Below are 27,047 nucleotides of genomic sequence, written 5' to 3' on the forward strand. Positions count from 1 at the left end.
TTATTTCATATTAAATTAGAATCTCACTTATCCAACATTCGCTTATACAATGTTCTGGATTATCCAACGCAGTCTGCCTTTTCATAATCAATGCTTTTGTAGTCAGTATTTTAAATTCATTGTGATATTTTAGTGGTAAATTTGTTAATACAGTACAGTAGAGTCTCACTTATCCAACATAAATGGGCTGGCAGAACGTTGGATAAGCGAATATGTTGGATAATGAGGAATTAAGGATAACCCTATTAAACATCAAATTAAGTTATGATTTTACAAATTAAGCACCAAAACATCATGTTAGACAACAAATTTGTCAGAAAAAGTAGTTCAGTACACAGTAATGCTATGTAGTAATTACTGTATTTATGAATTTAGCACCAAAATATCACGATATATTGAAAGCATTGACTACAAAAATGCGTTGGATAATCCAGAACGTTGGATAAGCGAGAGAAGCCTAAGTGAGGCCTAAATCTGCCTGTCCCCTAACTGAAACCTGGCTGTCCCTTGGTTGCTAGGCAACCAAGTGGGCAGAGATTAGCCCTCTAAACTGGCAGCAATTGGATAAAAAAAATTATTGCTCTCCCTCCAATTAGGACTTTCTTTTTCTTTTCTTTTTGTTGTATCAACCTTGAGGCGTGGATGATGGGTTGTGTTGTCAAATTTCGAGGTTGGGGGGCCTGTACTTTTGTTGTTTTGTGAATTGCCGTGATGCCATCACTCTTTTATATATATAGATATATATACACACACACACACACACACACACACACATACATGAGCCCCTGGTGTGCAGCAGATTAAACCACTGAGCTGCTGAACTTGCTGACTGAAAGGTTGGCAGTTCAAATCTGGGGAGTGGGGTGAGCTCCTGCTGTTAGCCCTAGCATCTGCCAACCTAGCAGTTCGAAAAAAAAAAACATGCAAATGTGAGGAGATCAATAGGTACCGCTCTGGCAGGAAGGTAACAGCGCTCCATGCAGTCATGCAGGCCACATGACCTTGGAGGTGTCTATGGACAATGTGGGCTCTTTCGCTTAGAGCTGGAGATGAGCACCAACCCCCAGAGGTGGACATGACTAGGCTTAACATCAGGGGAAACTTTTACATATACAGTAGAGTCTCACTAATCCAAGCCTCGCTTATCCAAGCCTCTGGATAATCCAAGCCATTTTTGTAGTCAATGTTTTCAATATATCGTGATATTTTGGTGCTAAATTTGTAAATACAGTAATTACAACATAACATTACTGCGTATTAAACTACTTTTTCTGTCAAATTTGTTGCATAACATGAAGTTTTGGTGCTTAATTTGTAAAATCATAACCTAATTTGATGTTTAATAGGCTTTTCCTTAATCCCTCCTTGTTATCCAAGATATTCGCTTATCCAAGTTTCTGCCGGCCCGTTTAGCTTGGATAAGTGAGACTCTACTGTATATACAGTGTTCCCTCACTACTTCGTGGTTCACTTTTCGTGGATTCGCTGTTTGTGGTTTTCAATAAACTCTAAAAGAATATTATAAATCATAAAAATTTACAATTTACAGCCTAAGGAAGGAGGAAGGAGAAGCCAAAGAGAGAGAAAAGGAGCCCAAGCAGCAACGAGAGGAGAAGGAGGCAATTTATCAACACACAATTGGTTGATAAAGACTCAAAATAGTGTATAACTACTGAAATAATGCATAAATATTAAAATAAATAGTGTCCCTACTTCGCGGATTTTCATTTTATGTGGGTGTTCCTGGAATGTAACCCCCGCAATAAGTAAGAGAACACTGTGTGTGTGTATGTGTGTGTGTATATATGCTGGAGCTACACTTAAAAAGTACCTGTTCTAATTTACATACAAATTCAACTTACGAACAAACCTACAGAACCAATCGTGTTTGTAACTTGGGGACTGCCTGTACCATTTTGTGTGTATGTGTGTGTTATTTTTGTTTTGCTGGAGCTCTGTAGTGCCAGCTTTCTTGTGGTGTGAGGAAGGAGTGCAAGGAGACCCTGAAGTCGCCTGTGTGTCTGCATGAGTCTAACCAGCCCTATCTCTATGGCCCCGCTGGGCGGCAGTGGAAGCAGGGGCGGGGCTTATCTCGGGGCTTAGCTCAGTCAGACCGGTAAACAGCCGCCTGGACCAGGCCCAGGCCCAGGCCCAGGCCAAAGACATGGGGCCCTGGCACAGCCGCCCCAGGGACCCTTCCTTCGCCACCACTTGTTCTCACATTACCTTGAAGGTAAGAGGTGTGGCTTCTTTTTAAGAAACCAAAACCCCGTGAATCCAAGGTACTATCAAATCTAAAACACACACTGTGTTATAGAAGCCCATTAAACAGGAGGACAAAAATTGTCTTAGATCTGAGGGAACGTAGTACACATCTACACATCAAAAGTGATCTCAGTCCCCTTCTACACTGCCATATAAAATCCAGATTATATGCTTCGAACTACATTGCATGGCAGTGTAGACTCATATAATCCAGTTCAAAGCAGATAACCTCGATGATCTGCTTTGATAATCTGGATTATATGGAAGTGTAGAAGGGGCCCGAGTTACCCCTGATCAAAAGAACCAAGTCTGGGAGGGAGAGGGGGGACTATTGTGATAAAAAATATACATTAAAAATAATAATAATAATAATAATACAAGGATTGAATTACGTTTCAAATGTTCCACACAGCTGTATAAAATCCACATTGAACTGGTTTATATGGAAGCATTGAAGCAATGTTCCTACGCCATCAACTCTGCTGGACTGGCCACATTGTCTGAATGCCCGATCACCGTCTCCCAAAGCAGTTACTCTACTCAGAACTCAAGAACGGAAAACAGAATGTTGATGGACAGGAAAAGAGATTTAAAGATGGGTTTAAAGCATGTGTTTTGGCCTACAACTCCCAAAAATCCCAGCCGGTTTACCAGCTGTTCGGATTTCTGGGAGTTGAAAGCCAAAACATCTGGGGACCGACAGGTTGGGAACCACTAGCTTAAAGCTAACCTTAGGCACCCAGAACTGGGAAGCCCTGGCCCTTGAGCACTCTAGCTGGAGATCAGCTGTGACCAACAGTGCTGTGGAATTGGAAGAGGCACGAATGGAGCGTGAAAGGGAGAAACGTGCCAAGAGGAAAGCATGTCAAACCAACCCTGACCGGGACCGCCTTCCACCTGGAAACCAATGTCCTCACTGTGGAAGAACATGCAGGTCAAGAATAGGGGCTCTACGTATCCACCGCCAAGACACTACACATGGAAGACAATCATACTCGCTTAAGAAAAGCAGCAGTGTGGATTCAGATAATCCAGTTCAAAGCAGATATTGTGGATTATCTACCTTGATATTTTGGGTTATATAGCTGTGTGGAAGGGCCCACAGTGGAAAGATTAAAATGTAGTAAGACAACATGACACAACAGCAACTAGAATGTTGTAGCATTTTTTAAAAGGAAACTTCTGCAAGCTACCAAGGCTGGATCTACACTGCCATATACCGTAATCCAGATTATTTTTGAACTATATTATATGAGTCTACACCACAATATAATCCAGTCCAAAGCAGATAATCTGGATTGTATGTGGTATTGTAGACAGGGCCCAAGTCAATGCTAAAGTCATGGCTGTTGTTGTGGGTGGCCTTTGGGCCCTTCCACACAACCATATAACCTAAAATATCAAGGCAGATCATCCACAATATCTGCTTTGAACTGGATTATCTGAGGCCCCTTCCACACAGCTGAATAAAATCCCACATTATCTACTTTGAACTGGAATATATGGCAGTGTGGACTCAGATAACCAGGTTCAAAGCAGATATTGTGGGATTTCCTGCCTTGATCTTCTGGGTTATATCGCTGTGTGGAAGGACCCCAAGTCCACACTGTCATATAATCCAGTTCAACGTGGATTTTATACCTGCTTTGAAGTGGATCGTACAAGTCTACATTGCAATATAAGCCAGTTCAAAATAGATCTGGATTGTATGCAGTAATGTAGATAGGGCCCACTTCAATATTAAAGTCATGACTGTTTGGGCCCTTCCACACAGCCATATAACCCAGAATATCAAGGCATATCATCCACGATATAAATATCATCCAGTTCAACGTGGATTTTATACCTGCTTTGAAGTGGATCGTACAAGTCTACACTGCAATATAATCCTGTTCAAAGCAGATAATCTGGATTGTATGTAGTGGTGTAGATAGGACCAAAGTCAATACTAAAGTCATGGCTGTTGTCGTAGGTGACCTTTGGGCACCCACAGCCACAGAACCCAGAATATCAAGGCCTATCATCCACAATACCTGCTTTGCACTGGATTATCTTAGTCCACACTGCCATATAATCCAGTTCAAATGTGGATTTTATACCGCTGTGTGGAAGGGCCCCCAGATTATTTGCTTTGAAGTGGATCATGCAAGTCTACACTGCAATATAATCCAGTTCAAATCAGATAAATCTGGATTGTATGTGGTGGTGTATATAGAACCCAAGTCAATACTAAAATCATGGCTGTTTTTGTGGGTGGTCTTCCTGTTCTATAGAGCAGGCATGAGCAAACTTTGGCCCACAGGTGTTTTGGATTTCAACTCCCAGCCGGCAGGCTGTTAGGAATTGGAGTTGTAGTCCAAAACACCTGGAGGGAGGGCCAAAGTTTGCCCATTCTTGATCTACACTGTAGAATGAATGCTGCCTGGCACTGCTTTATCTGCCATGGCTCAGTGCTGATGGGATCCTGAGAGTTGTAGTTACACGAGGCCTTTCACCTTCTCTACCCAAGAGAAGGCAAGGTGCCTTACTAAACTACAAAACCCAAGCCACGCCCCCTTCCGCTCTGCCAAGGCCAAGCTTTCTAGGAAACGCCACGCCCCCTCCTCTCCCTCCGGCTCTTACTGGCCGCGCCCGTCACGTGCCCCTTGGTACCCATTGGGTATCACTTTTTAATCTCCTCCCTCCCCGCCCGGCGGCAGCAGCATTGGCGGCATCAGTGGCGGCTTCGGCCGGCCGGCTGTAACCGGTTTGGGTCGGGGAGAGGCTTAGTCGTCAGCAAACACCCGCCGCCTCACTTCTCTGCGGAAAGGACGTGAGTTTTTCCCTCAGGGAGGGGAAGAGGAGCCAGGCGCTGCTGCTGCCGCCGCCGCCGCCATCATAAATCAACCATCCCGCCTGAGGAGCCCTCAGAGCCGCCAGGTGAGGCAACCAGTCGGGTGGGAGGGAGAGAACCGTCTGCGTACAAAGGCCGCAGACGGACACAAAGCAGCACTCCACTCGCCCTGTCTCATCTTGGACGCCAAGCAGGGCCGGAACTGAAGTTGAAAGCCACCCATGAATCCCAGCTGCTGTCGGCTCTGTTTCAGGGCGAGGAAATGGCCAAGCTGTTTAACAGCGGAACTCAGGGCCCTTCCACACAGCTGAATAAAATATCACATTATCTGCTTTGAACTGGGATATATGGCAGTGTGGAGTCACATAACCCACTCCAAAGCAGATATTGTGGATTATTCTGCCTTGATATTCTGGGTTATATGGCTGCTTGGAAGGGCTCTCGCTGCTTCAGAGATGTGGAAGCTCCTTCCTTGGAGGCTTTTAAACAGTGGCTATCTATCCGGGTTGCTTTGATTGTGCTTTTCCTGCATGTCAAGGGGTTGGACTAGATTGCCCATGCGGTCTCGTCCAAATATGTGATTCTATGAAAGCTGCCTTTTGAGTATTGCCTTTTTGGTGGGATCAGCTGCCCAGTTTGGCTGTGGTTATGTTTTCACTTCTGTTGAAGGATCTCTGTATCTCTGTGTTTATGGATCCTTCCACACAGCTGGACAAAATCCACATATTTATTTACCTTATTTCTGCTCCACCTTTCTCTACCCCGAAGGGAACTCAAGGTGGTTTACATATGGCAATCATTAGATGCCTTAAAATACATACAAAAATAAATTTAATTTTAAATTAATATTAAACATTTAAAACATTACATTCAATATTAAAATCACATCATCCAAAAATCATAGTCCAAGGCCTTCCGTCGTCAATTATTCATAATTCCAAGTCTACATAGAACTGGATAATATGTCAGTGTCAATTCAGAAAATCCAGTTCAAAGCAGATATTGTGGATTATCTGCCTTGATATTCTGGGGGCCCTTCCACACAGCTGAATACAATTCCATATTTTCTGCTTGGAACTGGGCAGTGTGGACTCAGACAACCCAGTTCAAAGCAGATATTGTGGGATTCTCTGCTTTGATATTCAGGGTTATATGGCTGTGTGGAAGACTTCTAAAACCAGAAGGGATCTGGTGCTTTTGTTTGTAATTGGAGATAAGCAGACATAGACTCATATAATCGAGTTCAAAAATAATCTGGATTACAGTATATGACATATATTAGCTATATGGCAGTGGCCCCTTCCACACAGCTGAATAAAATCCCACATCTGCTTGGAACTGGGATATATGGCCCAGAGCACTTTCACATTTCTAGTCAATTTAGGGCCCTTCCACATAGCCATATAACCCAGAATATCAAGGCAGAAAATCCCACAATGAGTCCACACTGCCATATATTCCAGTTCAAAGCACATAATGTGGGGTTTTATTCAGCTGTGTGGAAGAAGCCTTAGGGTGACCTCCTGAATTCTACAATTTACTTAGGCAAGGAATATTTGGCAATGGTTTTGCCAGTTCCTTCCTCTTAAATGCATTTTATGGCACCTAATATATGTTTATAGTTTCCCATCTGCTGGGCTTCCAAGATCAGAGGAGATCTGGTGCCTTTTAAGGGGATTTAGGCCCACTTTAAAGCAGAGAGAAGCAACAATCCCCACTATAAATAAGGTATTGTGTAAGTGTTCAAGTCTTTTACCAATTTATGGCAATCCCATGAATTTCACAGGGATTTCTCAGGCATGGAATTGTCAGAGGTAGTTTTACCAGTGTCTTTCTTTAAAATGTACTATTCAGCCAGTCTGTACCAACTATTACCTTTGTGCTAATCAACTCTGTAGCTCAGAGTGGTTTTCTTGGGGGTCTTTTTCAGGGCATTGGATTCTGGTCGCCCAGTGGTCTCATCCTCAGCAGAATGCTTTTGATGCATTTTTTGATGGAATGTTCCTGCATAGCTGGGGATTGGACTAGATGGTCCTCATGGTCTCTGGCAAACCTATGATTGCTGTTTTGTTTTTATTCTCAACATAGTTTTATGTGGTAAATTAACCTAGTCCCAAAATTTCAGAGATTTGAATCTTCAGTCTTCTTCATCCAATTGTGTCCATTGTGCCTTTAGCTGTTGTTATTAATGGGTTGAACAACCTGTATTAATCTCAACCTGTTCACAAGAACCCTTTTCTAGAAACAAAGGGAGGCAGTTGTAACTCTTTGCTGATTCTTTGTTGGTGAAATAGCACTTTTCTCTCAGTACTTTGTTTGTCTTATGCAGTAACTCCTTCCTAGCTTTACAGATTGTTATAGGGACAGGTGCTGGGCTAATTTGTAATGTTCCTGTTTCACTTGGTAAGGGGCTTACTTTTCAGAGAAGGAAAGCAAAGTATGAATTTTGATTTAGGCCCTTGTCCTTGTTTGCTCCTGTGCTGCAGAGCATGTGGAGAAGGTTGCCAAATCTGGATAGGAATTTGACAGAAAGGTGAGGAAGAGCCAGCCAAAAAGAGGAAGAACTCTAGTGAGGCCCTTTAAATATGTTTGTAATTGGTGATAAGCAGACGGCAAGAATGTGTTAAAGGTCTTTCCGCGTTATGTAATGTGTGTTAAGATAAAAAGTATCGCTGTAGCCAGCTGATATAAGCAGCTGTTTATCTAGGAAAGACTCTTCTAAAACTCATTAAGCCTGTACTTGTGGTCTGAATGCCAGACCAGTTTGCGCCTTGTTTATTCTTAAAAATGTAAGGACAAAAAGACAAGTTGTTCAGAAAAATAGCATTCTTTATCAAGCTTATACAATGGGTGATATTGTTGGTGCTTTCTCTTTGCTGAGTGATGATATTCTGTGTAGCTGTTTCAGATCATTTTTAATATTACAGGGTTGCATGCAGAATCTAGTTTTGCATCTATTATTTTCGTTACTCTTGTATGAATATTTTATTACTAGATGAGGAGGACCAGTTCAGTGGTACCTAGATCAGTACATAATAGCCCAAAGCATGGTTCCCTGCCCCACTTTTAATCTAAAATCTTATCAGCAGTGCCCTGGAGAATTCTCCCCTTGTTTCTGTCATTTTTAACCTCACGAGTACTAGTAGTGCTTTAGTTCTCCTTTTTTTCTGATCTTTTTTCTCAGGAAACTTAGCATGGTGTCTCAAAATGTCCTCTCCTTTTTCTGTACCTAATACCCTGATAAAAGTCTAGTGAGCTTTATTCATTAGCTCCACCCAACCCCTTGATGCATATGCCATTATGCCTGCAAGTAGGAAAGGTTAAGGATATGCCTGAAACTAAGTTGCAGGCTGCGGCCAGGAAATCAGAAGACGTTTACTTCTTGGGAGGAGAGCAATGGCCAACCTTGACAAAATAGTGAAGAGCAAAGACATCACACTGGCAACGAAGGTCCGCATAGTCAAAGCAATGGTATTCCCCATAGTAACCTATGGATGCGAGAGCTGGACCATAAGGAAGGCTGAGCGAAGGAAGATAGACGCTTTTGAACTCGGTGCTGGAGGAAAATCCTGAGAGTGCCTTGGACCGCAAGAAGATCCAACCAGTCCATCCTCCAGGAAATAGTGCCCGGCTGCTCACTGGAGGGAAGGATATTAGAGGCAAAGCTGAAATATTTTGGCCACATCATGAGGAGACAGGAAAGCTTGGAAAAAATCACGATGCTGGGGAAAATGGAAGGAAAAAGGAAGAGAGGCCGACCAAGGGCAAGATGGATGGACGGTATCCTTGAAGTGACTGGCTTGACCTTGAAGGAACTGGGGGCGGTGACGACCAACAAGGAGCTCTGGCATGGACCGGTCCATGAGGTCATGAAGAGTCGGAGACGACTGAGCAGCAGCAAGTTGTCAATATGCCTTGTGTAGTGAAGAGTGAATTTGCATTTTGGTAATTTAATGAGGTATTGAGATGAGAGAGGTACTAAGGTGAGAGTGAGGATGAAAGAACACCCCCTTATTTTGCTCCTAGCGATCTTGTCATCACTTCCAGTTTGGGATTTCATCTTGATACCTTACAGTTTTGTGCGACAGAAAATACTCTGCTAAACTTTGAAGCTTTGAAATGACGTCATGATGAGTTCCAGCTGCAAGAAATACACACACAGATGCTGTTTAATAGGTTTAATAGATTTTTCACCAATTGAAAAACTTTCATACAGCAGGGTTGTTGTGTGTTTTCTGGGCTGTATGACCATGTTCCAGAAGTATTCTCTCCTGACGTTTCGGCCACATCTATGGCAGGCATCCTCAGAGGTTGTAAGGTATAATATACCATATGTTTTTATGTTATGAAGAGAAAAAGTTGACAATAAACCCTTCAGTTGCTCAGGCCTATGAGCTATTGACACAGCAAATTGTAGTGGCTGCTGAAATACGTAAAACAAAGTCTGTAGTTGCTTAATGCCTCTGAAAATATTCACATTTTAAAGAGTTAGGCCTCTGTCTCTTCTGTGTGAGACATGCCTGTGACTGGTGCCAAAAGATGTTTCCTGTTAAAAGTTTGTTACTGATTAGGGAGTAAAACATCAGCTGAGATTAACTTTAGTTGAAAGTACAATTAGTCTCAGTTAGTGGGGTTAAAATGTTGTGTTAATATTGCTTGATAATTGTTACATATAATCATTTTATAGTTGTAGAATGCAGTTTTTTTTAAATAGAGAACTTCTACTGAAAGAAACAGAAAAACTTGCTTTCAATTTCAATTCAATTTTTGCAGCAGCCTGTCTAAATGCCGCATTTCCTTCCTGAACTTGAGTAATCTGTGATGCTGCAGTGCTGTCTCACACTTCAGAGTTCCTGGCAACTCTTCTATGGAAAAAAAACCCCTATTATCCGCTCATATCTGTCAGTTGAAAGAGAAATGGAAGGCCCAGTTGTCTCAAGGTTGTCTTCATAAACTGTAGACTGTTTCCACTCCTTGATTTGCCAGTCTGAATCACTGTTCATGGAAATTATGTAACACTATAGTTAGATGCCAGTTTTACTTTTCTCATAGTTCTTAAGCTGGAAATGAATTAAAATAAGACAAACTGTTTGGTCCTCCTATTATTGCATATAACTAAGCTGAGGTCCCTCAGCATCGTTGCATCTCAGTATCATTTTACAGTGGTGCACCATAGCCAAAAGTAAATTTGTACCCATTCCTATTTTATGTATTATGAGAAAATGAGCCCTTTTGATATTTCTTAGACCTATGTGGGTTGGAAGGGTGGGTGGTAGCTGTAAATAGGGTCTCGTTTGTGCGTTCACAATCTCCAAAACGTTTAGTACTTATTTGACTTCCTCTGCAAGAGGAATTCCACAAAGAGATGGCCATTTCAGTTTAAACCCAGGCTTACAATAGAAATGTAAGCAGAAGCTATTTTTATCAGTGTTCATGCATTAAGTAATCTTTTGCAGAAAACTGGTGAGTGCAATAGCACAAAGCCTCAGTAAGGCAGGTATTTCTTTCTTTTTCTGTATATGTTGCTTGCTTGCTTTTCAGTATTTCATGTTTTGAATGGCTGTGTGGGTTGGTGTATAAAATGATTTTGGACAGGGTCTCTTTTTGGTGGCATCCTGATTGTAACATCTCTTTTTTGTGGGTTCTTTTTTAGGATTGAACCTGATACTAATAGCACCAGGTAGAGATCAGTGTTGCATATCGCCCACTTACCCAAGGCTGAAATGTATTAAAACTTCAGTCAGATGGGTGAAATGGTTTTTAATGTAAAGGCTATTTTGTGTTATTGTTCTTTTATTTTTTTTCTTGGAAATATGTTTTTCATCTAGCTGACCTCTTGACTCATTTCTTTTATGAAATCAAAGATAGGCAACATAATTATACCATTGATATAAAACATCTTGGTTATTAATGAAGAGCACTTCTAACAGAAAACATAACAAAAGAGCTGTATGTGACAGTGTCTCTACAGGTCCATAGCTGCTGCTTGCTACCTGTTAAGCAGAACTGGCAGCTGTCACTTCTTTTCTCCAAAGGGTCCTGCTTTCAGTTATTGTTGTCCATCTTGTAACTCTTTATTTTAGTGCAACTGTTGCTGTACTCTTAGATTTTTCTAGTCCCTCAACAATACCTCATCACAGCTGAATGGAGCCCCCGGTGGCCAAGGGGATAAAAGCCTCGTAATTTGAAGGTTGGGTTGCTGACCTGAAAGCTGCCAGGTTCGAATCCCACCCGGGGAGAGTGCGGATGAGCTCCCTCTATCAGCTCCAGCTCCATGCGGGGACATGAGAGAAGCCTCCCACAAGGATGGTAAAACATCAAAACATCTGGGCGTCCCCTGGGCAACGTCCTTGCAGACGGCCAATTCTCTCACTCCAGAAGCAACTCCGGTTGCTCCTGACATGAAAAAAAAATCACAGCTGAATTTGTAGTTTGGTTCTAAAATTATTTTTGAGCAAAACCGACCCAGTGGTTGATCTCAAAATCAGCTTTTAAAGATTTTCTGCTGAGGTTTTGTGACAAGAAGAAAAGTTATGTTCACATTTTGTTCTCATGAAAAAAGAGATATCTAAAAAGATTGACTTTGCATATTTTTAAAATGTTGATGTTGACATCAACAGAATGTAAGCATTTTAACTGTGTAGATCTCATCTGTTAGGAATGCTCAAATCATCATCTTAACAGTACCTCAAGTTATGAAATGTGTTGTTTATGGAGGATAGGGGGAGATATGTGTCCAAGTGTTTGATGATGCATTTTAAAAATGTATAATTTTTTATTTAAAAAAATCACTGAGCACTTGGACATGCATCTCCCGCCCCCTTTTCCTGTAGATTCCATTGAGTGCTATCCAGTATTTGCCTTTTCTTAGCCACAAGTCTGTGATGGCTACGCACTAGATCTCTAAGAAATTCATCCGAAAGTGTTCTTGCCAGCAGTTTGCTATCTCAGGCAATATTGATACAGTTCTGAAAAGAGGTCAAAAGCTTTCTATTTTAAAAAGATTTAATACAAGCATAACAGCTACATTTTTTTCTTAGATGTGGTTATTCTGCAAAATAACTAGTTGCCATAAGGACATAGAGATGAATGTGGACATTTTTGTTTGATATTTCATATTAAATTACATAAGAGTGTACTTCGATGTCAAAGCTCACTTGCCCCATAAGGTAATTTATATGAGAGTTGTTTCCACTGAAAATGTGAGTTGTCTATCACATGGCATTTAATTAAATTTGATTAAATCTACATATTTTAAAATCATAAATGTGTAAAGACCACTATACAGAAGGCTTCTAAATGCAAAAGGAAATCCTGATTGGTCCAGGAGCACATAGCTGTTGTACTCACAGTTGGGTGAAAGCATTACAAGTGTTCTTATTAGGTACAATGCTAATCTGTTTGACTGTGTTGTCAATTGCATGAAATTCAAGGAAGACGTTGAAAAATATATCTAGAAACTTTTAATTAAATGAAATACATTAATATGCTGTTAAGATACTAAATATTTACAGTTGTCCTTAAACTTAAAAACTCATCCTTTCTTCCTTTGTAGGATACAGAAAGCACTACATCATTAACCAGAATGGCACCTTGTCGAGTTACTTTTGAAATAAGAGGAGAAACACAACCAGGTAGAGAATACTTTCCTTTTATTACAGTTTTCTGGTAAAAACAAAAGGAAATCTTCCATATAGTAACTGTATATCAGTTCTATCCAATCTAGTGCCTTCTAGATGTGTGGGTCTACAAGTGCCATGTGGCCAACTGCATGCTGACATTGAATTATGGGAATATAACTTTTATAATAACTTTATTCTTGTATCCCACCACCATCTCCCCGAAGGGACTCGGGGCAGCTTACAGATGGCACAAAAATGCCTAAAAACAAATCATAAAATAAAGCACAATATAAAATGCAATTAAATAAAACAAATTAGGCATAGAAAATAACAACTTAAAACTCAAATTAATACGGCTCTCATCTGGCAGTAAGCTACTGTAAACATGGCCAGGCTGTAAACAATGAGCAAGGGAATGGGACAAGTGCAAAAGTGCAACCATGCAAAAGGGAACTGTAGTCCAGCACATATAGAGGGCATGAAATTGGATAAAAGTATTTTCCCTTAGGTGCAAATATTTATGAAAACCAAGGGGGAGGCTGGACTTGTATTGTCTTACGTGCAGTTTATTGAGCAAATGTGTGAGAATTTATTTTTAATTAGGCAAATGTCTTTTCAAGATTTTTTCAGTATTGTTTCACATATTTCCTTAGTAGTGACTTGCCAGATATTTATGTGGTTTAGTCAGGTTGCTGTGTGAAACACACTCTTATCTCAGTTATTCAGGTAAAGACATACATCAGTAGTTCTCAACTTGGGGTCCCCAGGTGTTTTGGCTTACAGCTCCCTGAAATCCCAGCCAGTTTACCAGCTGTTAGGATTTCTGGGAGTTGAAGGCCAAAACATCTGGGGACCTACAGGCTGAGAACCTCTGATGGACAATGATGGTGATAATAGTAATTATATCCTGACTTGTACTGCACCACCACTCCACTTCTTATAGCTTTCTATGACTGTTTGTCTTCCTAATACCTTTTATGTTAGCATCTTGCTCCAGACTAGTAGTCTCTTTTCACCTAAAATGAACTTCTGTTTCCCTCTCAGAAAATGTGCTATGTTGTCATAAGACTGTATCTTGATACTCCATCAGCTGTTGTAACATTACTTCACAAACATTCTATGATATAATGCAATGTACAGCTTGTGACTAACCCTGGGGTTAGGATGGCCTGGTTTAGTTTTGCATGGAATTCTGATTGGCTCAAATAAATGTTGGAACCAGTTTGGGAGTTTTGTGTTGTTTTTAAACTACTGGATGCATGCTATTTTTAGGTTGCTTTATGCTAAATTTATTTTCCTCTATCTTAGAAACAATATAAGGCAATACACTGTAGTTTCAATTCCCATCCGGTTGACTTTTGGCAGCCCCATGAATGAGAGACCTCCAACTATTACATTTGTTATGATTATATTTATTGATTACCTACTTTTTTCTTAAAAGAGTCTCAAAGTGGTCAACTGATTGGGTGATAAAATACAGCCTTGCCTGATCCCCTTGCTAGTTGGAAACCATTCTGTTTCTCCTAATTCTGTCTTAATGGTAGTCTCCTGTTCTGAATATAAGTAAAGTATCAGGACAGTCAAATGTTGTGACACATTAGGTGTTACTCTCCGCACTGTTAGTGCCACTCTGTTTCTTCTTAGATTTTCTTTTTCTGAGTAAAATACTATATATATATGATTCAAAATTTCATATTCCTATCAAATTTTTCTCACTCACCCCAAGAATTGCAATGTTTTATCTTACATTTCTTGTTTTACCATGTCTAGTTTCACCTGATTTATGTCTTATTCCACATCCCTGCAATATGTGTTGTATAGATTTGAACTTTCTTTCTCCTCTAAATGTCCTTTTGCATCACTGGACACTGGGAATTGCCCTCTGATGTACTTCAGTAGTACCCCATTGAGTGCCTTCTGACCTGGGTGTCTCAACTTATGGCACTATCTTTTATTTCATTTTGGATTGTCTCATCAGAGGTTTTTCATTGTAGAAGACAAAAAAGGGTTTAGTGTGCCTCCTTCTGCACAGTACTAATACGAGTTAGCTGTAATGCCACTGCCGTTGTCTCTAAGAGATCCTCTACCCGTGCTAATCTCCACTACTTCTGCCGTTTGGCTCAGTTATTTTGATTGCTCAGCAAAAGCTTTTCTGACATGGGAGACCCTATCAGCAGCACTGCCACCATAGCATTGATAGCAGTTATAAAGCATCAAATTTATAAGTACAGTAGAGTCTCACTTATCCAAGCTAAACGGGCCAGCAGAAGCTTGGATAGGCGAATATCTTGGATAAGAAGGAGGGAATAAGGAAAAGCCTATTAAACATCAAATTAGGTTATGATTTTACAAATTAAGCACCAAAACATCATGTTATACAATAAATTTGACAGAAAAAGTAGTTCAATATGCAGTAATGCTATGTAGTAATTACTATATTTACGAATTTGGCACCAAAATAATCATGATACATTGAAAACATTGACTACAAAAATGGCTTGGATAATCCAGAAACTTGGATAAGCAAGGCTTGGATAAGTGAGACTCTACTGTATGTCAAAATGACTGGGATATAAACCAGCTTAGTTTTCTAGTACTTGTTGAGTGCCTGATTCTTTCAGCATTTGGTCTTTTTTCATTTTGCACAGAATTGCAGCTTCACAAAACAAGAGGTGTGTGTGTGTGTGTGTGTGTGTGTGTGTGCGTGTATTTCAAAGAGGGAGGCAGTTGTGGCTAGTTGCAAATTGCCATCTACAAAGGGATATGGAGATTATGAATATTATGTTTAAAATACCATATAGAAGCAGTCTTTGAGCTACAAATTCCCAACTTACATGCAATTCCTATTTAAGAACAGGGGTTGAAACAACAGGAAGTGAGAAAAATCTACCCTCAGGAAGGGAAATCCACTCTTGAAATGAGTCTCCATTGAAGCTTTATCACCAATCCCTATTTCCGTGACAACTCAAAAATGTCAAAATCCAATTGTCACAGGGACAGAAAGTGAGATGAAATCTTCTGAACAGGGACTTAGAAGCAAATGGGGATTGAACAGGGACTGCCTGTACATCCATTTCTTTTTTTAATTTCTGTGATATCTTTCAGGGTAATGCTGCAGCAGCTAGTATGAGTGTTGCATTTTCAGCTTGTCTAGTTTTTAAAATAAACTGGGCAACTGCTCTGCATCCATAGTAAAAAGTAATTGACCACATAGCTTTATTACCAGTGAATGTCAGATAAGATCTAATTATTTTATTCAGTTATCTACTATTAAATATCCAATTGTGATTATTCTGACATAAGTAATGACCAGTTAAATTGAATGGAAAAATGTTTCCTTCATTAGTTAATTCGTATACAGTGTTCCCTCATTTATCACGGGGGTTATGTTCCAGGACCACCCACAATAAGTGAAAATCCATGAAGTAGGGACACACTATCCACAAAAAGTGAACCGCAAAGTAGCGAGGAAACACTGTAATAATATAGCTTTGCGATGTACTTTCTGGAAAAGTGCAGGTGATTATGTCCTCCAATTTAAGCTAAGAATGACTGGCATTTTCCTGTCTGTACCAGGTTCTTGCCTTCTCATGCAAACCAGAAAACATTGCACAAAATAGTTTGCAGTCTGTTCCTAAGATACTTCACCATGGCTCATCCTTACTGAACCCCTTATCTCGGTTATTTTAGAGCAGTGGTTCCCAACCCTTAGTCCTCCAGGTTTTTTGGACTTCAGCTCCCATGATTCCTAACAGCTGATAGACTGGCTGGGATTGCTGGGAGTTGAAGCCCCAAATACCCAGAGGACCAAAGGCTGGGAATCATTGTTTTAGAGGTTTGCAGATAATTAATTCCTCATACAGCTGACAATTCCGTGCAGTGTCAACAGATTTGAAATACAACCTACCGTAGGAGAAGGGCTAAGGATAAACAACTATGGAACTTGCAGTCTGCGATTTTTAAAACTTTTATGTGAGTTTTTATTGGCCATTATATTAGACATGGCTTTCAATCGGAGGAGTGGTGTCCATACATGAAGCATATTAATTTTTAGCAGCTATATTTAATTGACATGCATGTCTTACAAAATGCTGTATTAATTGAAAAATTCATGTGAAAAACAAAAAATTCTCCAGTAACATAAAACAAATGTCATAAGAATTTAGCTGAGGTTCCCCCAAAATGCTGCCGAAACTGTTAACCCATGTCAAATGGAGATCTACAGACATATGTACAGCATAGGCAGCAGCTTGTTTTGAATCTTGACTAAAGGGATTTTAAAATTATTTTGCTAGTTTTGACTTTGGGGAACACAAGATAGCTGGGAAAATCTGTAGAAAACTTCTTTACCTACTCCCCTCTCTCGGAAACATATTAAGAAGCATGGGAGGTTGGCAAGGAAAATAGTGGCAATCGTGTTAAGACTTAGATACTTGTTTAGATTCATGTGAAACATCAACTTTTGTGGAGAAGCATGGAAAATGGAGTTTCTAAACCAGCTAGCATGATAGATTGATTGCCATGCTGCAGATATGTACTGTGTGCTTGTCCAGGAAAGACATTTCCACTCTGTCTTCCTTACTGCTAACTCTCCCTCCTAGGCCTACCAGTGCAGTGCTATAAAGCAGTGCTTCTCAAAATCTGCTCTTCCAGGAGTTTTGGACTTCAGCTCCCAGAAATCCCAGCCAGTTAACCAGCTGTTAGGAATTGTGGCAGTTCAAAACAACTGGAGGAGAAGAGTTTGAGAAACACTGCTTTAGAGAAGCAGAGGATGCGCAGAGGAGTGCTGATATCAGATGAACCTTCTTCAAGAGCCATGTCTAACCATCAGAGTTTGTTTATGTTTGGCTTGTAAAAGGCTTGGGGCCTGTGTGTGTTTGTATGATTGTGCTGAGCACACATGCATTCCAACCTTCTGTACTCAAACTGCTTCTTTAGAGGTTCTTCTTGAGAGGTTCTTCCTTTTCCACTACACTTTCTATTTGGCCCTTTTCAATCAGCTTCTCAACTATTTTTTCTGTCCCTTGGTTTTCTTTCTCATTTCTACCCCATCCTCTTACAACAGTGGTTCCCAAACTGTGGTCTGTGGATTACCAGTGGTCCCAGTGCTGAGGCAACGGAGATGTCGGGAGGGGAGAGGCGGACTACCCACGAAAGGTGCTACAACAAGCCTCCTCACTGCTGTTTCTCCTCCTCCCTCCCCATGAGCAGAGCCATTCCATGTGGCATCTGGAAGCAGGGTGCCTTGGTGCCTTCATTTTTAGGCCTGTTCCTGGAGTTATTTGGGGTGTTAATTCAGAAAATTGCATTGGATAGACCACATCATCTCTAGATTATTAAATATGGTTTTCTGTTGGCGAGCAGATGGCGACTACTGGATGCCATATGTCCTGTATCGGAAACTAGAGCTGATGTGGTGTGTCTAATGTAATTTCCTGAATCAGCACCCCAAATAACCAAACCAAATCTAAAGTTGACCAAAAACCGATTTGTAACCCTTTTGGTACTAATGTTGGAGAGTGCTCCCTAGTCAAAGTAGTCCCTGGTTAAAAAAAAAAAAGGTTGGGAACCTCTGCCTTACAACATGTGACAGTTTTTTCCGTTCTTAGAATTGTGGTGGCATTTGTCTACCAGCATAACTGATCTTGAATGGTTCTCATAACAGCTGTTCCGCCTACTGCTTATTCATTTACATTATCACAGAGCATGTTCAGAAATATTACATAATATACCAAACTCAGCTGGCAGCAAGCAAGTTGTTTATGTCTCATATATCAGGCAACTGGCTGTTTTAACTTCGTACTTATGACCTATATAAATCCTTACAAGAGTGTAAATGTATGAGTGCACATGAATTCCTTTAAGGCACTCAAAGATCCTGTTCATAACTTCGGGATGTCAGTGCATCTCTTGCTCCTTCCTGTGGAGCTACATATTGAGATATATATATATACACACACACACACTGTGTGTGTGTGTGTGTGTATATATATATATATAACATGTAACTTGAAGATTTTATTGTAGTGAGCAAAGCATGAGCTTTATTCTAGGTACAGATGACAAATTATTAGTTTTGCTACCTTCTCATAGATTCTTCCTTGCTGAAGAGAACCTTGTTCTAGTGAGAGTGTAAAATTAAACTGCACTTAAACATTATCTGACATTTAGTTGAGGTTGTTTCTTCTAACAGATATTTATATGTACAGTAGAGTCTCACTTATCCAACACTCGCTTATCCAACGTTCTGGATTATCCAACGCATTTTTGTAGTCAATGTTTTCAATACATTGTGATATTTTGGTGCTAAATTCATAAATACAGTAATTACTACATAGCATTACTGCATATTGAACTACTTTTTCTGTCAAATTGATTGTTAAGCATCATGTTTTGGTGCTTAATTTGTAAAATCATAACTTAATTTGATGTTTAATAGGCTTTTCCTTAATCCCTCTTTATTATCCAACATATTCGCTTATCCAACATTCTGCCGGCCCGTTTATGTTGGATAAGTGAGACTCTACTGTATTAATATTTGTTTCCAGAGAGTTTCAGTATATTGTTGTGAAACACTATATTGGAATTTCGGGTTAAAGACTGAGAATTTCTTGTTGAATCTGCCTTGCATGGACTTGAACAATATATACACTTCCATTATTACATCTACATTACTGCAGAGTTGTATGGTGATCTGCATATTTTTAATAGAAAATTGAAAAATTGTTTAATTTTGAGTCTGCTCATGTTCTTTACACATAGCCACTTGAATAAGTTATAGGCAAAACCTGGATAATATTTAAAATTCTATTGAGTGGTTTGTAACACATTGCTGTTTCTAGGAGAAGTTTTTGCCATATGTGGAAGCTGCAGTGCGCTGGGAAACTGGAATCCCCAGTGTGCAATAATCCTTCAGCCAGAGGAGGAGGCTGGTGATGTGTAAGTTTCCTTCTCTAATACACACAGAAACTTATAACTATATCAGACAGTTCTCGCCATACAGTTCATGTTCTGCAATTTGGCCATTGTCTCAACAGCTGGATATACTTCAGTTTAAAAAGCAAATTGTATCCTAACATTTGAAGTTGGCTGTTGGGTCCTATATTGATATGTATTTTCTTTTTGCTTAATCATTTACGTTGTGCAGGTTGAAACGCATGCCTATTGTAAAATATGTCAAAAAATGAGTCTTCCCGTGAAATGCCACCTTGTGGCTCATAAACTACCATTTTAAAAAAAAATCCAATTCTCTTATCTTTTCAGGTGTGTCCTATTGCTTTGTTTGCTCTACTGTTGAATAAATATGCACACCCTGATCCAATGAGCAGGGCCCTTTAATAGTAATTGTCTTAGTATGTACAAGAAATGGCTAGAGGTGGAGTTTAAATAGAAATAGAAACACCCATCTCCTGATAGCTGACTTTGAGTTTGAAGCCTTGACATTCTCGTGTTGTTTCTATAGTACCGAGGAAACCTCCATATCACTACAGCACACCTCTGTCCTCCAATGACTCTCTTTTCACTGATAATCTGCAGAACATAAAGAGAAATCTACAGAGATACAGTGTTGCTGCAATGACCATAAATCCCCAGTCCTTGAACTTTTTAAACAGAAAGCCAGTTCATGGTCTCTCAGATTGTTAGGAGGGCGGACTATAGTTTGAAAAAAATAATAATGAATTCCTATGCAAACTGCATACATCTTATTTGTAGCACCAAAAAAAGTATGAAAGAACAATACAATACAAAATGAGAAGTGAGAGCGTGCTTTTGGCCGATGAGATAGTCAAGTTCATTAGGATTGTCATTATTGTGTGCTTTTAAGTTGTTTCAGACATAGGGCAATTCTAAGTCTAAAATTTAGCATGGGGGCCGGGTAAATTACTATGGAGGTCTGCATCCCATGGGCCTTAGGACAGTGTTTCTTAATACCTAAATGTATATGTTTCTACACTATTCTGATGCTTGTACATTTTTTGCTGGTCATTGACTGTAATAAATAAATAAATAATGTGTGCGAACAACGAACAACACCTAAATGAATGAAATCGTATGACAGTCATTTCATTTATCCCTTCTCTTTTCCCCTATAGTCTTCTATGGAAAGCAACAATTAAACTCCCTAAGGGAGCTGACATTGAATATCGATATTTTCAAGGCATCTTTTTAGAGCCACAGGTATGTATAACTAAGTAAACACCATTCTGATATGTTACAATACGTCTTATTGATTAACCTATTGGCTGTATCAAAAATTTGACAAACATATTTAAACATTCTGATACCTTGACTAATTCTAGGATAAGCTCCTGGTGGTATGGAATTTGACAGTAGTGTATACCAGTCAGTTGTTTGATTCATCATTGTTTAATTCTCCTGAAAACAAACTATTTTTTGGAGAGAATGCTACAGGAACATATACAACCTGAAAAACTCACAGCAACCCAGTGATTCCAGCCATGAAAGCCTTCGACAACAAACTGTTTTTAGCTTCAGTTAAACATTCTTTTCAAAGAAAACTCCTGTGTAATCATGAGCACCTGCTTTAAGCTGACTACATGCAATGGATGGCTGCAGCTGGCTTCCTGGCCATGCGAATGCAGACCCAAAGACATACCTGACTCATGCAGTATACGAGGGCTATCCAGAAAGTAGATTACATTTTGGAATTAAAAATGAACAAAGTATAGGAGAAAACATTTACCATATGCAATTGAAAGCCACATCCAAATACCACATCTCAACATAGTCGCCATTCAAATCTAGGCAGTTATCATAGTGATAAATGAGGTGGGAAACTTCTCCCCCACAAAACTTTCCCGCAGCTGTGCAGCGTCCTCAACCCCTTCCCGCAGCTGTGCAGCGTCACCAAAACGTTGCGTTGCCGCTTGGTTGAGGACACTACCATTAGCCCAGAAAAGCCACGTCAACTTCCCAAAAAGAGCTTGATTATTTGGGGCAGGGCTGAGATGAGAAGAGGGGCGAAGCCCAGAAGAGGCCGAGGCCCTGCACCCTTAAATAGTATACTTGGTGAGCTTCTGTTACCATTAAGTAAAGTTAAATAAGTTAAACATGGCACAGACATGTAGCAACATAAGGAGATAAGCAATTATCTTAATAGTTCTTCACAATTTATCAGAAGTAACGGCAAGCTAATTTTGATATTTATTGGTCTGCATTCTTCTAACTTACTTAAATATTTGAAGGTGCAGTTGCAACTTAGTTTTTAAACAAGTGTCGTAGATATGCAGAAGTAAATCAAGTTCCCTTATAATAAATGCAAACTTTACAGTATGTATTGGTGAGTGTGTTTCCTTTGAGTAGGTACTCTGTATTGTGCACGCTATAAGTACCGTATGATGCAGAGGCTTCTATGGTAAGTATGAATTTTATGGAATAGCAAAATATAGACCAATGTAAAGAGCCCAAGTTGGTCATCATCTAGGTATTGGTAGAGGTTAACATTTGTCAGACGTGTGGGTGGGGAGTATGGAAGTGAACAATACACTGTTGTAATGTGTGGATACAGTATAATTATGTTGAAAGCAAAGAAGGCATGTAAGATTGAAAATGTGCATCTACACTGTATGATTAATGCAGCTGGACACCACTTTCACTGTCATGGCTCAGTGCTGTGGAATCATTCAAGTTGTAGTTTTACAAAGTCCTTAGTCTTCTCAAAGAGGGCTGGTGTCTTATCAAACGGCAATTCCTAGGGTTCCATAGCATTGAGACATGGTACTTAAAGTGGTGTCAAACTGCATTCACGCTACAGTGTAGGTGCATCCCAGGACAGTGTAAACCAAATGTTTTTTGATATCGAATGAGTATAAAGCAGTGTTTACTTAATGGTTCTTTCTCCTGCATATTTCTGTTTCTAGCTTTATCAAGTACTTATGCTTGCTTTACATAAATGAAATATTTTGTACTTTTGTTCTCTTATTATAGTGATGACAACTTTCTGCATTTAGGATTAAACTGAAACTAAAAAGAGTTGTTCTTAATTATACAGATATCTATCAAACACTCACAGACGCAGTTGCAAACATTTAACTGATAGGCCAAGCAAGTTAACTAACTATAAGTTCAGTGAGAGTGATTTAGTCTGATTTTCATATAAACCTCCACTGTGCTTAAGACCTAATACCTTAATGTTTAGTATGAATTAATACCTTCCCTTTCTGAGTAAGACAGAGACCTTTCACCAGAACAGACATGCAATCTTTTTATATTTTTCCACAACTGTTGTTGTAAGTTGAACTCTTGTGTTTAATTCGCAAATTCAGACTGGATTTAGAATGCTACTATAAGCGGGGGAATAGTTCATGTTTCAAAATGCTATTAAGGAAAGAATATATAAACATAATCTGAGTTTTAGCATTAATGCAATCGTGTTAGTGCCACTTTTCTGTTTCTGGTGCAGCTAGCAAAGCCAGCTTTATATGACATTATTCTTATATTATATTAGTTATAAAGGCATGACATTGATTTACCAAGTGTTGCCTTGTGCTGCTCTAACAATGCTGATAACAGAGATACCATTAGGTAATAAAGCCACTGTCCCTATTTCTAGTTTCCTTATTGAAAAAACACTTGATATCTTAAAGAATATTTATGTAATACTACCGTAAGTTTTTCTTTAGGCCAACCAAATGTGCCCTTCAGGTTGACCTAGTAAATATGCATTCTTGTGAATTTTGTAAATGGCCAATACAGCCACCTTAGTATTTCTGTCTCGTGATGGAAATTATTGAGCAAAAAGCTACCTAGCTAAGTTACTTTCTTAAATCTAAAGTAACTTAGAAGTAGAGAGATGATGGTTCACAACCACTTAACCTGTCTTGCTAAATAGTACTAAGAGAATATGAACTGAATGCAAAAAGCAATAAAATTGCTCTTGAAGAAACCCTTTTCCTGTTATTATGATGGGTAATCGGCATAACATTTCCTTTTAGAAAAGGAAGCCAGTATTTATCCTAGTTTCCAAAACCATACATCTGTTATTTAGCATCTTGGGATTTTATACATAGTGTTTCCAAAGGGGTCTTTTTAAAGAAAAAAAATCTGATCATGCTAGTCTATTAATTTCAATCTTGGCATTCTGCTGATCAGCATCTGTTTCTTGAAATGGCTTGCTTAGAGTTCCTCATTTGAGCAATGAGAAACAAACATCTCTGAACTACTTTCCATAGGTGTTTGCTAGAAAATTAAAATTTTGAAACATTTTTACTGTTATTTTGAATTAATTGTAAATTAATTTTCGCTTCTGATTTGAATTCTAGCACTGCTGTTTTTGTCACTAAATAGTTTATTGTTCATTTAGGGGCAAAATTGCATTTTCATTTAAAGTACATCTTATATTTTTAGATTTGTTTAATTCAACCTGCACTGTATGACTATGGATGCTGTTGTGCAAGCATTTAATTTAATAAATGGGATTAATGTAGGACTTCATGGTTTAGACACACAAAGGAAAATGCATACCTTGCATTTGTAAAACCCAAGCCTCTATATTCTTTAAGTGTCTCTGCCATTCCAAATAATGAAAATAGGTGTCAGGGTTCAAGGGACTCTGAACTGGTATGTAGTTTGGGTTCTAAAGGAATTTTAAACTAAATAATTGCAGGGGCATAGCTATAGTTAGTTGATGTCAACAATTACAGTTTAGCATGCTTGCTGGAAAAAAGTCACAATTAGTGGCGGCGCTTACTTTATAGTAACTGTATCAGGATTGTAATCAAACTGAACGATCCTATGATAAAAGATTTCATGCAGCCATTTCCCAAAGAGCTGAAAGCATAGAGACTCTTTTCTTTGGCCATTCTCCTCTTCCTTTCTCCAGTAGCAATCCATGGCAAGGAATGACATGACATTATCCAGCTTTCTCTCAGTTGTGAGAGTACCACATTTTATACGTACCACCCTCAATAACTTCTCCGTAACCCTGGCAGTTTTGGGAGATGCACCCTTGGTTCCTAAATATTTGGAAGTATCAGCAGACTCTTGCAGAGTTTCTTGTGAAGCTATGTTTTTGGGTCAGAGGAAGGAAGTAATTTTATATTTATAGAGCATCTGAACTTGGGACAGCACTTTTTTAGGATGATGTTTGAACAGGTTTTGTGCAGATGATTAGGCCTGATATTCTTTAGACTATGCATGCAGGTAGGAAAAATAAAGGGGTTTTATTACTATCATTGTAGGCATCTGTGGCTCAATTTTGGAGAATTGAAACAAGCAGAGTATGTTGATGTTCCATGTTTGCTCATTCAGTGATCCTTACATTGCGGGGAAGACTGAGGCTACCTTAGACACTTCACAGAATCTCTTAAGTTTTTTGTTGAATTTGGAAATTGTATATATGAATAGCTATAGGTACTTATAACCAATGTTTTTCAGTTATTAAAAAAGTTTAAAATGATAAATAAAGCATATATCCCATTAATTAAAATATTTAACTTTGTGCAGCTGACTAAGCAGAAGGCAAGGAAGATCAGGGTGAAAGAGAATAATTACCTTTTTGTTTGCATAGCCATATTTCCTTTTTCTTTTTTTTCTGAGTCCAACAATTTTTCTCTCTTTGCCCAAGAATTTCATATGCAACTATTTCTAAATTTTATCATTGCATTCCTCCTTCTACTTTGGCCCTTACAGTAGGAGTGAAAATTGCATGTCCCATGGGTCACACATTGTTTCCCTAACATTTTTTTTTTGCTCTGGAGCTTACACAGGGTCTCCATTGCGTTATTAAGGTGTTTTCACCCCAAAGTGATGATATGCACTCCTGGAGGGCTGCAGGAATGGCAGATTGCCTTTAACACAAGCCCAACCCCTGAAATCAGCTGAAAATCCTGAAACTTGCAAGTAGAAGTGATAGGTAGTTACATTTTTATTTTTATTTTTTGCAAATACCACCATAGTGATCTACTGCAGGAATTAAGAGACTCCAGCAGCTGTGACTATTCCTCACTGGTACCCAGCTGCCTGTGCCATTTCACGAATTGTTTGCTGGAACACCTAAAGTACTATATAATTATTGTTGTTGTTGTTGTTATTATTATTATTATTATTTGTGATTTTGTGATACGAAATCCAGCCTATCTATCTTGTTTGCTGTGTGATAAAATAAAATTAATAATAATAATAAATAATAATAAAGGTTTATTTATATCCCACTCCCTCTCCACAAGGGGACTGGGAGCGGTTTACAACATGAACACAATATGAATAAAAGTAAATACATAACAATACGGGAGAATTAAATCAACAAAGTAAAGACAAATCATAACACATAGGAAGAAGAATAACAATAGACATGTTGAGTATAACTCTAAAATCACTCTTAAGTATAAAACAAAGTAAAAATTTAGGACATATCAAATAGAATATATATGTGTAGGTTCCAGAGAAATTCTCACTTGTTAAATAACTTTTTGTACAAGACAAAGTTCTGTAGGTCTTTGGGAATGGAATACTTTTTCCAGATGTGGAAGGGTGCCTTTATGTCCTGGTTTTCCCAGATTTGATTCCAGAGTTGCTTAGTCATTTTTTTTACTGCATGAGAGTGTACGTCTTTCAGGTCTATTCTGTACAGTCTTTTTGTTTGAAAATACGTGACTGGTGACTGTATAAATATATGACAATGACTTAAGGACTGAAGTGAGTTCTAACAGATGCAGCTCTTTGTCATTTTTAATTGCTGCTGTATAAAAATGCCACGCTATGAATGCTGCTAATATACATGACATTTGTACCTGTTTCAGAAAGTGAAGTCTAACACTTTTATATATGATAAATCTTTGAACATAAATTAGTATCTTTTCTATTTGGGAGCAGTATTTATAAGCTTTTTAAAAGAAAAATACCCAATTCATGTAACACATTGAACATGTGAAATCCAATGTATGAGAGAGGGATTGTGTATGCTGTCCTGCTCTCAGACTTTTACATATTCAGCCTAGTTTCAAGTAGTGCACAGTCTTTATTTGGAACTTACAGTAAATGTGCTGATGTCAGGGATAGATTAAAAGATTACAATCTCATTCTCTCCTTTGTTATATAGAGATATTTCTTTTAATAAGATTTTAGTCCTAGGTGCGCTATGGTGGCATGAATGCTTATGAGATAAATCATATGAACCGAGAGCTAGCTTTGCACTTCATAGAGTGTGTAAGTAGATATCATATGGCACCATAGGTAAAAATCGGATCTAACAGACATTATTGCAGACGTTTAACTTTTAAATTGCAGACTATCGGTGGTCCATGCCAAGTCATAATTCACAAGTGGGAGACTCATCAACCACCACGATCAATTACCCCATTAGGTAT

At 39.0% G+C, this 27,047-nt stretch overlaps 1 protein-coding gene across 3 annotated transcripts in view; it reads left to right on the top strand.

Moving 5' to 3' along the window:
• Nucleotides 1-2,139: 2,139 nt before the first annotated feature.
• gpcpd1 (glycerophosphocholine phosphodiesterase 1) overlaps nucleotides 2,140-27,047 on the top strand; it is a 61,641-nt gene continuing 36,733 nt past the window's right edge. Inside the window, exons 1-5 of one of the 3 annotated variants that reach the window (XM_062957948.1) lie at nucleotides 2,140-2,233; nucleotides 12,654-12,732; nucleotides 19,563-19,659; nucleotides 20,814-20,898; nucleotides 26,968-27,043. In XM_062957948.1, the coding sequence (XP_062814018.1) occupies nucleotides 2,165-2,233; nucleotides 12,654-12,732; nucleotides 19,563-19,659; nucleotides 20,814-20,898; nucleotides 26,968-27,043 (406 nt within the window). In that variant the 5' untranslated portion in view covers nucleotides 2,140-2,164. Of the gene's footprint in view, nucleotides 2,234-4,929; nucleotides 5,185-12,653; nucleotides 12,733-19,562; nucleotides 19,660-20,813; nucleotides 20,899-26,967; nucleotides 27,044-27,047 lie in introns of those variants that run through there. The other 2 variants (XM_062957936.1, XM_003215279.4) reach the window with 2 other exon arrangements.

This window comes from Anolis carolinensis, chromosome 1, assembly GCF_035594765.1.
Source record: "Anolis carolinensis isolate JA03-04 chromosome 1, rAnoCar3.1.pri, whole genome shotgun sequence".
NCBI lineage: Eukaryota > Metazoa > Chordata > Lepidosauria > Squamata > Dactyloidae > Anolis > Anolis carolinensis.